At 43.6% G+C, this 14990-nt stretch overlaps 1 protein-coding gene across 2 annotated transcripts in view; it reads left to right on the top strand.

The window, feature by feature from the left end:
- AK7 (adenylate kinase 7) overlaps positions 1-14990 on the top strand; it is a 62377-nt gene that overhangs the window by 18273 nt on the left and 29114 nt on the right. For both annotated transcript variants that reach the window (XM_053284570.1, XM_053284569.1), the window contains exons 7-10: positions 2583-2671; positions 10260-10350; positions 12947-13024; positions 14591-14740. In XM_053284570.1, the coding sequence (XP_053140545.1) occupies positions 2583-2671; positions 10260-10350; positions 12947-13024; positions 14591-14740 (408 nt within the window). The remainder of the gene's footprint in view (positions 1-2582; positions 2672-10259; positions 10351-12946; positions 13025-14590; positions 14741-14990) is intronic.

The raw sequence follows: 14990 nt of genomic DNA, 5'->3' as shown, positions 1-14990 counted from the left end.
TAGCCCTCGTCTGGAATGTAACACTGCTACACCAGCACTTTGTTAGTCAGGACATCAGCCAGTGAATCTAATTTAATAAATTAGGTGGCTGGTTACTGTTGAAAACTGAGTATTGAATTAGAAAGAGATTTGGTCAGATCCAGCAAGGCAGTTTTCATACCAGAAAATTGAATAGACGTAGGTTTCTACACGTTCAGCCCAGGGACCTGCTTTTGGTTTAGAAAGCCATGCGCTGATTGGATCATGTCCTAAAACATCATTAACAGGGAAACAAAAGCACATTTGACTGATCATCAGTGTTGACCATATTATTAGGTTTGGAAACAGGGAAGTGGGGTGGGGGACAATGTTCTCCCTCCCCGTGGCAGAATGAATGATCAACATTTCCCCCCCAAAAAATTGCTGAGCTGCAAATACCAGTTATGCCTGTAGGTGGTGCTGTGTGCATTTGAGGCTGCGCCAGATTACTCTCTATGTTTGCAAACAAAGGAATTGCTAGCTGCAACTACTCTATGGCTCCTACATTGCTCCTTAAGTTTTCCCTGTAAAGACAATCAGTTGCCCAATGGGTTGGCAGCTGCCAGAGGAACAGCAATAGCCAATTTCTCTCCTGTAGTCTCTTTTTATGGCTCCCAGAAATACTTTTTCTTTCAGGATTGCAGTGGGGTCTCTGTTTGGAGCTTCCACATAAGCATCAGATGGGATCCTCCCTATAAGTGCAAGGTGGATGGGGCAAAGCAGTACTAGACTTTTACAAAGATATGATGTGCAGCCACATCTGGAGTATTGCGTACAGTTTTGGTCACCCTATCTTAAGAAGGATATTGTAGAGCTGGAAAAGGTAGAGAAGAGGGTAACCAATGTGTTCAGCGGCCTGGAGCACCTTCCTTATGAGGCAAGGCTACAACGTCTGGGGCTGTTATTTTGGGAAAAAGGTGACTAAAGGGAGACATGATTGAGGGGTATAAAATTATGCATGAAGTAGAGAGAGAGAGAATTTCTCTTACTTTCTTACAACACTAGAAACACGGGCCATCCCATGGAACTGAAGGCCAGGAAATTTAGGACCAACAAGAAGAAGTACTTTTTCACACAGCGTATAATTAATTTATGGATTTCCTTGCCATGGGATGTGGTGATAGCCACTAGCTTGGATGGCTTTAAAAGGGGCTTATACACATTCATGGAGGACAGACCTACCAATGGCTACTAGTCTGGTGGCTATGGGCCACCTCTCAGAGGCACGGTGCTTCTCAATACCAGTTTCAGGGGAGCAACAGGAGGAAAGAGGACATGTGCATTCCTCTTGCCTGTGGGCTCCCCAGAGGTATCTGGTGGGCCACTGTGTGAAACAGGATGCTGGACTAGATGGGCCTTGGGCCTGATCCTGCAGGGTTGTTCTTAAGTTCTTCTTGCTTAAGATAATTTTCTTCCCTGGCTGAGTTGCTAAATGGTGAAGTGAGAGAAAAAGAATGGAGGAAAGTGGAGAAGAAGAGAAAGAAAGGGGCAATTAGTCAAAAGAGGTGGGCATGGTGAGGGGGAAAAGAGGCAAGAAGAGGAGAAGGTTGGAAGAGAAGGAAGAGGAAGGCATGGAGAGAAGGTGTAAAAGAGAGTGTGTGGAATTCAAGGTATCAAGGATGCAACAGAATGAGGGCGAGGAGAAAGCTGTAGTGTGCACTGCATTTGTGTTCGGCACTCTAAAAGCACTTTGTATGAAAGCTCCTGCTAGTTTTATAGAGCTTTCAATGTTCAAGATGTCCCGTCTCTCATATTTTGGAAGAGAAACTTCCCTTCCACAAAACCTGAGACAGACCACCATTGTTCCTAGTTAAGGGATATAGATTGGGGTCTGAGGCTGAAAGTGGGAAAAATATACTCCATGCCATATGATGACTCCATGGCAGACGCAAATCCTGAAACTGGTCACCCAAATCTATGTCTGCTTTCTATGCCCAGCTAATATAGTACAGTCTAAATAATATCAAACAAAGGAGGTATGGAAAACTATAAAGGAGTTGAACCTACAAGAAGGAATTGAACCTACAGTGCTCTTCGAAAACCTAGTTGGCTCCTACGGCTTTCAGAAATATTTCTACCCCTGAGCAGGTCATAATGTCCTATAGAAGCACCGAAAGTCTTCACAATATATTATCTGCTGTATTGGTGAAGACACATTTGTGGTGGCAGCTCACTGGGACTTGTGTTTTGTCATCAGGCACCAAGAAATTTTTTCCACCTTTTTTTTTTTAAACAGTTGTGTATATTTGTAAAAACAAAACTTTTTGAGAACTGTAGAATTCAGATGCTATAAAACATCCCACTAATTCATTTTTATGGGAGGGGCCATAGAACACATAGTTTGCATGCATAAAGCCCCAGATTCAATCCCTGGCATCTCCAGGTGAAGGAAGACCTCTGCCTGGAGCCTGAAGAACTGCTGCCCATCATTGTAGCAGCACTGGAACCAAAGCTGTATTTATATGTTCTCCTTTAGCTGGTGAGTCAACATCTCAAGGGAAAGATATTTCACAAATACTAAAGATGCAAACCTAAGTCACTCTGTTGGTTTCTTTTCCCTCCAGCTCTCTTGGCTCGGTGAGACTCCTGCAATCCCATTCTTTGGTGATGGAAGAAATTTTGTTCCAACCATTCACATTCTTGATTTAGCAGCGTAAGTATACTTTTTAGCCATGCTTCAGCTCTAGGCTGCCTCAGTACTAACAACTGAGTGTCCTTTTGCATTACTGAAATCAACTTTTTGCTCCCATTGTTTTCAGGAATCAGGGTCAGAGTTACAGCTAATTCAGATTTATGCCTTCCAGTCTAGGTATTCAAGAATGCTAATGATACCTGTCTTCAAACTTCATTGTGTTTTGGGGACATCTTGAAAAGGAATGTTGCCTAATATTATAAAATTAATTGAGACTTCAGTGGCCGATATTCAGATTAACAACATGTGCATGGATTTTTCACATAATCTGGAATGTTTCACATGCACAATGTGGGAGGGGAGATTTTCACAATTCGCCCCTTCCAAACATATGTCCTTGAGGGTCCTGCAAACCTCAGGGACATGTTTTCGTGAGGCACAAAGGGCTGCAGAGGGTTGGGAGCATCAGCAAGTATTGTTCCTCCTCCCGTTGCATGTGTGAAACGTTTTTCCATGTTCCATTAGTCTGAATGTTGGCTTGTTTCTTTAGTAAGTGACAAGCTTGAATGAACTGATTGGCCTTCTGATTCCATGCTTTTATTCATAGGGATACCATAGGCACATGATAGTTACAGACTATCTCTGTGGGACAACAGTACATCCTGTGTAAAACAAATAATTGAATATCACAGTTCTTTGGTGCTGGTTTTTCAGACAATCTAACCAAAATCATAGCTGCTGATTGGATTTTCTGGGCCTGGTACATAGTTTGTATTCAAGTCTCTTTTCACACCATTTGGCGAGAGTGCAAGGAATCATTTTTTGCCTGAGTGCTACCTCTACCTTGTTTGCCTCAGAATTCATTCAGAGCCTCAGCAGCCCTTCTGTGTCAAAGGAGTAGATCATCCAGACATTCTAGCCTTATGGGTATATATAAGTTGAGATGTAAGTAGAAGGGCATCTCCAGCTGAAGTTGGTCAGTTTGTGACAGACACTGTGACTGGTAGGTGTGGGGCAAAATAAGTCTGGCTCACAACACTGAAAGCAGTTTAGGGTATCTTGAGCTCCAGGTCCAGTACAGATTTGAATGATCTGGACTGTGACCCATTGACATTCATAAAAGTGAGTGGGCTCTGCGCCTGCGCAGAACACTTCAGGGTAAATTTGTTAGCTCCTTGTGGCGCCTATAACTACCATCTGCATGGGTTCTATGCCCATTACTTTTGGCGATTCAGCGCCAAATTTCAAGCGATTCACCACTTGTGCTGGCTTGTGAAGGGTCTGCTCCTTTTCCCTCATTCTTGTGAAGAAAGTAAGATTTTTTTTTTAAAAGGATTTATTTTTCGGCTTGACTTGGACTGCTGACTACTCTGTTTTCTCTGTTTTTCTCTGCGTTTTGGACTCAGACTGGCTGATTATTCTCTGGTGTTTTCCCCCCTCCAAACCTGTGACCTTGGACTGGTTTAAGGACATTCTCTGTTTAGCCCTCTGTTTTTGGAAATCTTTCTCTCATTTTTTGGTTGACTCGGACTGGTTTTGACCTCTATGCTATGCTATGCTATGCTATGCTATGCTATTCTATTTACACACAGTCTATAATATGTTATTGACTAGATTTGGTACTTTAATTATCGGGCCTTTTCCAAGGATCTAGGATAACTAAAGAAAAATTAAAGACAGAGTCATAGTATTCATGCTGTCTGGAGTAGTGTGGCCTTCTGTAGTTGATGTGTTGTAATTTTATCGATGCCCAAGGTGTCAAGATGGTCTTCAAGTTCTTTTGCTACTGTATTATTTCTTGTTTACCCATTAGACAGGTGTTATTGACTGGTTTGTTTTATACAGACATTGAGTCCTTCCCAAGGACCTGGGATGGCTGAATTTTATTGTCAATGGTTATAGATATCGTCGCAGAATATAGGCTGTTCCCAGTAAAGCTGCTTTTTGTAATTGGCTGATGGTAATTTCTGTGACCCCTATGGTGTTGAGGTGCTCTTCAAGGTCTTTTGGAACTGCACCCAGGGCGCCAATTACCACTGGGGTTATTTTAGTCTTCTTCTGCCACAGCCTTTCAACTTCAATTTGTAGATCTTTGTATTTAGTGATTTTTTTTCTATTTCTTTTTCTTCTATTCTGCTATCCCCTGGTATTGCTATGTCGATTATTTTCACTTGTTTTTCTTTCTTCTCGACTACAGTTATATCTGGTGTACTGTGTGGCAGATGTTTGTCTGTTTGTAGTCGGAAGTCCCATAATATTTTTACTTCTTCATTTTCTACCACTTTTTCAATTTTATGATCCCACCAATTTTTGGCTACAGGTAGCTTGTATTTTTTGCAGATGTTCCAGTGTATCATCCCAGCTACCTTGTCATGCCTTTGTTTGTAGTCAGTCTGTGCAATCTTTTTACAACAGCTGATTAGGTGGTGCACTCTTTCATCTGCTTCTTTACAAAGGCGGCACTTGCTGTTTGTTGTGGATTTTTTGACTTTGGCTCTTATTGCATTTGTTCTTAGTGCCTGTTCTTGTGCAGCCAGTATTAAACCCTCTGTTTCTTTCTTCAAGTAACCATTCTTAAGCCATTGCCAGGTCATGGTGATGTCTGATTTCCCACTTATATTGTGCAAATATTGACCATGCAGGGGCTTATTTTTCCATTTTTCTGCTCAGTTCTTGACTTGTTCTTTCTTGTAGGCCTGCTTTGTTTCATTGGTGTTGAATAGTTTCTCGTTATTGACCATTTGAAGTGCATCTTCTTCACTGTCCTTTATATATTATTATTATTATTATTATTATTATTATTAACACTTGTATCTTGCTCTTCCTCCGAGGAGCTCAGAGAGCTGTACATGGTTATTTTTTTATCCTCACAACAACCCTGTGAGGTAGGTTAGGCTGAGAGATACATGACTCAGTGAGTCACCCAGTGAGTTTCATGGTTGAACGGGGATTTGAACTCAGATCTTCCTGGTCCTAGTTGAACACTCTAACCACTATGCTATGCTGGTTATGTCTTCCCAAAAACATTTAAACAGTGTGCTACATGCAAAGGCACCATGCCTTTTTCGGATGGCCCTGTGGACTGCCTTATCGGTCTAGGTGATGGCCACAACACCAACACCTGCTGAGTTTGCATGTCATTTAAGGAAAAAACATGATTCAGTAGAGAGTTACATTTAAAAGCTTCTCTCTGTGAAAATATTTTGTGTCCCAGGACTCTAAGACCGAGCCCGCCATCACCACTAAGGACCGCGATGCCTAGAACTTCAACGCTCTTGACATCCACCTCAACATCGTCTTACTTGGCTCCCACTAAGCATGGGGAAGGTGCTTTTAAGAAGCCTATGGATAAGGGATGCAAGGGCTCTCACAAACATAAATGCAATAGAGACCACTCCCCTCCTCCAAACATGCGAATAAAAAGCGCTTGAATTCGGCAACCTCAGATATCGAGAGCATGTCCGGAGCTTCGAATCTTTGTCCTCGACGTCGAGATCGACGCCAGGCTCTGCCCACAAAATGGCATCACCATTGACCCCGGGATCGATGTCTAGCTAAAACTCCTTCGCCATCCTCTGCGCAACTGGGGACTTTTTACTCCCCTAAGGGCTCAAGCTCCAAGGCATCGACTTCTAAAGCTAAGGCTTCGATGCTGAGTACAGGGACGTCAGAGGATAGAAGTTATTCAGAAAATGGCGCTCCAGTGTCGAAGATCCCAGCCTCAATACCCTTGACACCAAGGATTGATCCAGCAGTACTCCTGTGAAAGAATCTCCTGTTTTGGCACCCCTGCCCATGCAGGAACTGGAAAGATTGCTGGGATCAGCTAACTCCACACCTTCCAATACCACATTTAAAGGCTTCACTCTCTCTCAAGGCCTAGATGATAACTCCAGATCTCCTTTACCAATTCCTAGGACACCCTCAGGTGCCCCTACAAAGACACCAGTGTGCTCTCCTTCCATGCCATGGTGAGAATGCTACCATTACTCAATGCCACATCTCCCCATGGGGCCTCTGAACTACTTCAGTTTGTCTGGTGTCTTTTGACTTTGGCCACCTGTGTGCTGGGAAGTGCTTTAGGTCCCATTCAACTTTGAAGAATACAGGCTGTGGAAGTCTATGAAACTTAGGGCTGCTCTCTCAGTTCCCTCTACCCCTGATGCCAATGACCCGTTCAAGCGTCCTTCCACACCTGGGAATCCCTCAGGGCCACTGACATCTGCCTTGAGGGCCCCTCCACCTACTCCAGAGCCACCAGTGGCACCTCCAGAACCATTCTGCCCTAGGGTCCCTACTTCTCCGGTGGAACCACGTCCTGAGGCTCCTGACCTGGAAGACCGGGACACGGACAATGAGTCTATGGATGTCCCTGGCTTGGACATCTCTGAAGTCCCCCTCAGCACCTCTCTGGATGACAGCATGGTGAAACCTCCTTCGAACTCCGCAGCCTAGGAGACAAAGTCTCCTGCACATATGGTGGTGGTCGTGCTGGCTGCCGTGCTTGCTCACTGCTCACTGCCTTGGCCTCCGCTTGCTGCCCTCCCCCAGATGGCATAGCCGGCGGGAGGCTGGAGCCGAGCGATCATCACCACTCTCACCGCTGCCACAGCACTACCACCGTGGGGCCCTTCCAAATGCGACATCCGGGGTGATCACACCAGTTACTCCTCCCTAAGTATGGGCCTGCCCCTGGCAGAGCCTCACTAGAGTCGGGTCCTCTCCGCCTTCGCTGCTTCTCTCCTGCCAGGTCTTCTCCTGATGAGGGAGGATGGCTGTGGCGCACTTCCAGAGAAATAAAATAGGAGGAAAGAGGCGGAGGGGAGGCGAGCGCTCCTCCAGTAAGGGCTGTGGGATTGCACAGAAGTAAATGAATCATGATTCAGTTCAGTTGGGCTTCCTTTTAAGTAAGTGACTGTTCTCTCTCCCTGCCCTTTGCCTTGTAGTATTTATTATTTATTTAACATATTTGTATACTGCCCAAAACGCAAGTCTCTGGGCCGTTTACAACGAAACAATATAAACAACAAATAAAAAGATTAAAACATTGCAACAATGTAAAATCTAAAACAACGTTAAAACTATTAAAAATCATCAAACAATTTAAAAAGTATCTAATGAAAAGCCTGGGTGAACAAATGTGTCTTGATTGCCTTTTTTAAAGGTTGTAAGAGATGGGGAAGCTCTTAAGCAAATGGGATTGCATAGAAGTAAATGATTTAGTTCAATGGGCTTCCTCTTCAGTAAAAAGTGCATGAGAAAGGGTTGGATTCAGAAATCTGCTTAGTTGCACTAGTATGAGTCTCTGGCCAAAGTAGCAAATTAAAAGGGGAATGCACAAAAGAACCCTAGTGGAACAACAACAACAACATTGCGTATGCGCACGCAAAAGGCTTCTCAAAGCCTTTTTCAGCCAAGCGGGGAAATGGATGGCAGGAAGATATCCTGCCGCCCCATTTCTAACACACCTGGAGCAGCCAAGCGGGGAGAAAGGGGCGGCAGGGAGGTATCCTCCCCCCACCCCGATTTCTAACACACCTGGAGCAGCCAAGCGGGGAGAAAGGGGCGGCAGGGCGATATCCTGCCGCCCAATTGCTAAAGTAAATACGGTGACAAAAGTGGAAAGCACGGGAGGAATGAGTAAACCCTCCCCCCGCCCTTAATGGAGCCCCCCACCCCGGTGCCAGACTGCAGCTCCGCGGTTCCGTGCACACCCCTACAACACGTGGCATATGTGTTGAGCAGAACACAAGTCCCCCTACAACAACATGAGTGTGAAATGAACCTGCCTTTCCTAAAGGACATTTTTCAGCTGTGGGGGACACCAACAGTTGATTTATTTGCTACACAAGACAACAAAAAATGCAGACATTATTGTTCAAGAGTGGGCCTGGGGAGTCACTCCAAAGGAGATGCTGTGAATCAGGATATAGCACTCCCAACTTTTTTAGGGAACCAATCTCACTGCTAGAAAAGGTAATGCATTGCCTTGATGGGCGCTAGAGGACTAGTGACTTTAGAGGACTAGGACTAAAGAGGACTAGTGACTTTAGAAGAATATAAAGGTTATTCATATGTGTCAGCAATCTGACCACCCAGAAGGGAAGTCCAGGAAGATAGTTCACAATACAAACTGGGCTGCAGCAGCGAAACACGGCTCTGAAATAATTCTCTCTATCAGGCTCGGGCTGAAAGCTGTCAACATGAGGAAGGACAAATGTTGTCTTCCAGTGGTTAACTGAAAGCTGTAGATGTGCTTTATAGTCCAAGCTGATAACTCTCAGCTGGCAGGGATTCAAGGCTTATCAGCCCTCTACAAGAGGCATTTACTTCTCCTGATAGTTTCCAGCTGTGCCCTTCATCTTGTGACGCGCCACTGCTGTGGAGTCAGTGGGGGTTGCCTGCACAGCTCATCTTCTGATTTGTCCGTCGCTGTCTCTGCTGCCTCAGACTGCTGTGTCTGCTCTGAAACATCAGCTGAATTTGCCTCAGCTGTTTCTTGGGAACTGACATCCAGCTCTGCCCCTCAGGCACCCCTGCATTGGCTGAAGGGCTGTCAGCTTCCCCTTCCTCCTCGCTATTTGAGAGCGAGGGCGTGACAATATGCTATAAAAACAGGAACAAAGGACTTGCTGTCTCTAGAGAGCGACTCGGACATTGGCTGGTCGAAATGATATATTTGATACACAAAATACAAAAGGTGGATCCACCAAAATCTGTGAAGGCCCATTCTACAAGAGCATAGGAACATAGGAAGCTGCCATATACTGAGTCAGACCATTGGTCTATCTAGCTCAGTATTGTCTTCACAGACTAGCAGCGGCTTCTCCAAGATTGCAGGCAGGAATCTCTCTCAGCCCTATTTTGGAGAAGCCAGGGAGGGAACTTGAAACCTGGATGCTCTTCCCAGAGCGGCTCCATCCCCTGAGGAAAGTATCTTACAGTGCTCACACTTCTAGTCTCCCTTTCATAATTAACCAGGGTGGATCCTGCTTAGCTAAGGGGACAAATCATGCTTACTATCACAAGACCTGCTTTCCTCTCCATATGCTATGCTACGTAGGCAGCCCACCTATCAGGAATAAAGTTCGGAGAAAGTGCAGAGGTTGCAACTTGGGCCTCTTATCAAACCTTTGTAAAACACTGTGCTCTAGACCTTCGCTCTGCAGTGACGGCGGGCTTTGTACTTAAGTAAGGACTACTTAAGGCATTGGCGGCCAACTAGAAACGGAGGGAAATGGAGCTTGCAAAGATAGTGGTTATAGTCACCACGAGGAACTAACGAATTTACCCCAAAGTGTTCTGCTTAGGCGCAGAACCCACTCACTTTTATGAATGTCAACAGATCACTACCAGATCATATGTTACAGGTAAGCAACCTGTTTTTCTCTTGGATAGCATAGCAATCCAATATATTTTAGATTACATTTGATTATCAATGGGCTATGGATTCCAGGCATTCCTTACTGCGGGATTGCGGCTGAGAGATAATCATTCTCAAGTCTTGTCATTAAAAGCTGAAAAAGAAAATGCTTTTGGAAAGTTCTTCAGAACCCTGTTGAAAACTCTGTGATTGATGATTGCACATCTTTTGTTTGCCCTGCTGCAGAGTGCTACAGAATGTAGCTGATCATAGACCACGGACTCATTACCTAATTGCTGTGGATGAAGCTATACAAACACTGAGTGAACTAGTAAAGGTAAAGTTGTTTAAGATTTTTTGTTTGTTACATTTCCCCCCAAAATACTTCAGTGCTTAAAGACCAGGAATCTTCTTGAACTGACTTCTGCAAAGAATCTTGATTACTGTAATCCTAAATACACACACACAGACAAATACACACACGGCATCTTAAAGGCGAACTGATTTATTCTGGCAGAAGCTTTTGTGAGAGAGCCATTTTATCAGATGCATTGGGGCTTTAGTCTAGAAAATTTGTGCCACAATACATGTGTCTTTAAAGTTCCGCAGGGCTCCTTTTGTGTGTGTTTGCTATACCAGACTAGCTATCTCTCTGGAATTTCTAATCTTTCCATTTCATCATACAATGAAAATGGACACTGGATATTGTTGTTCCAGAATTGGTAGGTATGTGAAGGTTATGTACCTTCACATAAAGGTACAGAAAAATAAGAAATACAGCATTACTGTTTTGTGTCATGCATATTTTCTTACAAATGCATGGCAAATCAATATTAAGGTAACTATAGAAGCAGTTAGGAGAGTGCTTCCCACCTCTACCTCATCCAGTTATCTTCTTAACCTAAAGTTTCTCCGTATTTGATGATAGAATTCAGCACTGGCTCTTGATCAGTCTGTATTATAGGATTGAGTGGTGGCCATTTCTAGCCATATGAAAGTCCATCTTCTGTAGATGAATTGCAAAATATGGGCTGAGCCTTGTAGTCCTTACTTGACAATATACTTTCATTGCTAGGATAAGTATAATATTAATTTTCTCTTCTTAGTTAATTCCTGAATTAAATAACAGTAAATATGATCACCAGGCTTCCTGAGCTTTCTTTATAGAAACAATCTCCAAAACCCATTGTATATAAAAATTCATTCACAAGCTTATCCAGCTTTTTGCATCTCAGCCTTATGTTTCCACTCCATAAGGCCTTGCAGCCCTGTCCCAGATTATGGCTGGATTTCAAAATACAGGCTGGCATGACAGGTAGCCTTACATTGACATTTGGGACCCTCCTGGGGCTGTTGTACAACTTGAAAGGCAGTCCAGATGGTGTAGCACAATGCTGCTGCAGCAGAATGACTGGAGAACTGGAGGGAGGAGAGCTGGTCTTGTGGCAGCAGGCATGAATTGTCCACTTTGCTAAGCAGGATCCACCCTGTTTGCATTTGAATGGTAGACTACATTTGAGCCCTGGAAGAGATTCTCCTTAGGGGCTGGGGCCGCACTGGGAAGAGCATCTTTATGCTTACATGCAAGTTCCCTCCTAGGCATCTCCAATATAGGGCTGAGAGAAACTCCTGCCTGTAACCTTACAGAAGCTGCTACCAGTCTGTGGAGACAATACTGAGCTAGATGGACCAATGGTCTGGCTTAGTATATGGCAACTTCCTGTGTTTGGGGCAGTTGCACAGCACTACTTCCATAGTTTCCAGTGGAACTTGCATTGCATGACTGCCCAGAAGCGGTTTAAAGGCATTCTAGCAGGCCCATTGTGACACTATGGGGACTGTCTTCCAAGTTACATAGCAGCCCCACTGGGTCCCTGATGTAGGACTGTGGCTGACATATGTGTCTGGTCAGCCACAGATACACAAATTGATTTTACAGTTGCCAACATATCGGTTTCTCTCCTTGGTTCAACACTTAAAATAAACAATATTATTCTGAAGACAAACTCAGTGATGTGCAGCACAACCTTATACCAGTAAACTCAGTAATATGCCCCACTATGATTAATGAGACTTACTTCCTCGTCTTCTTAGTTATGAGCTGCCCAAAGGACAATTTGTTATGGGGTAGCTAACGAATAAAGTTTATTATTATTATTCATTAAGTAAATATATTTAGGATTGCAGCCTTAGGCTTCAGCAAACTAATGATCCCCTTATTTTCTAGCCTTTTGAAGAAATCATTGTGAGAGGTACCTAAACGCCCCATGAAACACTTTGTAGGGCACTTCACACGAGCATAAACTGGATAGGAGACAGGTCCTACCCAGTTTTGGGAGATGGGCACCCACCCATTTTGCAGTTGTGTGTTAGATGAAAAACAAGCTAGGAGGCAGGGAGCTTGATTGTCTGTCGAGCCCCAGGTGGGTAGGACAAGCGCACCCTACCCAGGACTCGTCTCCTACCCAGTTTATGTCCATGCAAACTGTGCTTGTATTTTTCATATGGGAGCACTGCAGAAATGTCAGTGTTTTCTTTTTGGATGCCATTTTTCACTCTGTCAGAGTAGGACTGTTTGAACTCATTCTAAAGATGTAGCTTATTGGTCTTTACAATATAAAGTTGACATTGCTGAATGATAGGATATGCTGATTCTAAAAAAGAAGATGGCTCAGTTTGTTGTGACAGCTTCAAAAACTGCAGCGGTTTTGTACAAAGGAATATGATACAGTGTGGAAGCGATAGTTCTGTATGATATTCATTTTTGGTGTACTGTGCTCTTTTTGATAGGGCCCATCTGTTCAATATTTGGTTCTTACTATTATGGCCTTATGGCTTAAAACAATTAATAAACTATTTCTATTCTTTCTCCTGTATGCGTGATCATTTTTTAGTGCTGGATTTCAAACATATGCAGTGTTTTTCTTTAACAGTGTATCAGCAAGTATGTTGGCCCAGGAAAAACACAGAAGGTTCCAAAAGAAAATGCTTTCCTCAACAAAGAGTTAACAGTAGGTATTTTTTTTCCAAACAAGTTCCGCTAAGTACCACACAATTTAATGCTGTACTGTGCTAAAGAACACTGCAGTCCTATGTGCATTTACTTGAAGGCAGTCCCGCTGGCCCACATGTTGAGCGCTGCGCAACCCCATCTTTCTGGACAGGAAAGAGCACAAATGGAGGCCGCGGGGGATCAGCAAACATCGCTCTGCTGCTTGATAAGATGTCAGCTGTGTTCAGAGCAGCCTTGCTGAGCCCAGACCAATCTTGCTGCACAGAAATGCAGCTTTCCTACAGCTGCAGATGACTGCTCAACTTGCAGGCCCATTTATTAAAGGCGCTTACTCTTACGTAACTGTGCACAGGATTGCCACCATGCTTTCTATTTCTGGGTCTGCTGTTAAGAAGCCACCAGCATTCCACTGCATGCAGTAATGGATCAAGAGAGATGATCTTGTAGACTTAAGAGTTGAGCTCATCCATAATTATAGAACACACTGCCAGAAAAGTTGAAGTAACTGAATTACTTGTTGATCCTGGGACTTTGACACACATGGCTTTCAGTTCGCATCTATTCCGGAATGGAGGGTATATCATTCCATATATCAGCTGGATTTATCCCGAAGTCGCAGCGGGTTATCAGGGACCAGTTCACACACGATTCTGCTTTTCCCCAAATTACTGCTGTGCATTCTAGCTTAGCCCAAATTATGCCTGGGGTAAAAAAAATCCTCTATTTGCGGTTGCTTTTTTTAAACAAAACAAAACAAAAACGAGCTTTCTGGTATGCCCCAACACTTCTCCCACAATGTGTGGAGGGGCCATTGCCAATAATTTGGCTTTTTAAAAAACTTGCACTATCATGGTTGGTTGTTTTTTTTAAACTTCAAGTGGCTCCGATCAGCTTCAGAAAGAGCCTGCAGCTCGGGGATCAGAAGAGGAGGTGTTAAACCTTGCCTGCCTGCCCCCAAACCCAGGCTCCCTCCATTTTCAGTCCATAAACAAACTTCAGCAGCACAAATCCTGTCATAAGTGTTCAAATTCAGGTTACAAAACTGTCCTTGGTTTAAACTGTTTAGTTATCAGTAAACCTTTATTGTGTCGGAGAGGGGGAGATTCTGCTCTCTGTGTCACTCGTCTCAGTGGAGAATTCCATGGGCATGGATGCAAAGGAAAGCCAACCCTGCTCTGCAGGCCTGTTTCTTGACATAAGAAATGTTTGTTATCTTTTGGAAACATTCATGGATACTCTTTGGATATCCTGCAGCATAAAGCCATGTCTGGATAACTTCCTTCCAGACTAACCGTCCACTGATGTTCCACAGTTTCCCATTGCATGAAGGGAGAGGGGTGAATTTGGCTGTCTGTTCTGCAGCTGGCTCATAAAACTACCTGAGGATCCCCCAACCTCTGGGGCCATAGTTTCAGGAGGCACAGGCAGGTATAGGAGAGAGTGCCAAAAATAGCCCTTTCTCCCTCCCATAATGGAAACCACTGCTGTCTCAGCGGAGGTTTAATCTGGATGTCAGACACTTAGAAACAGTACATAGCAATATTAATTTTTGTTCTTTTTTTAGCAAGCACATTTGGATGAATTACTTGTGAATCTGAGAATGGAAGCTGTATTCTTGAAAGAGAATTTCAACATTAGATGGGTTGCTCAGTCAGGAATGGTGGAGAATATCGATCAAGTTGTCAATGAGTATAAGCAAAGCCGAGGATTATTGGTAAAAATGCCTGTATTATATTACAGTGGATGTAAATGTGTATATATAAGTAAAAACTGAAATTTTGTAGGGAGGCATACCATTGATTTATAGATGCACTTAATAATAATAATAATAATAATAATAATAATAATAAAAATAAATAATTCGATTTCTATACCGCCCTTCCAAAAATGGCTCAGGGCGGTTTACAAAGAGAAATAACAAACAAATAAGATAAAACTTAGACTGCTTTTCTATGTATAAAAAA

This window comes from Hemicordylus capensis, chromosome 1 (genome assembly GCF_027244095.1).
Source record: "Hemicordylus capensis ecotype Gifberg chromosome 1, rHemCap1.1.pri, whole genome shotgun sequence".
NCBI lineage: Eukaryota > Metazoa > Chordata > Lepidosauria > Squamata > Cordylidae > Hemicordylus > Hemicordylus capensis.
The sequence above is the reverse complement of the archived record's forward strand: the minus strand, read 5'-3'. Positions and strand labels throughout refer to the sequence as shown.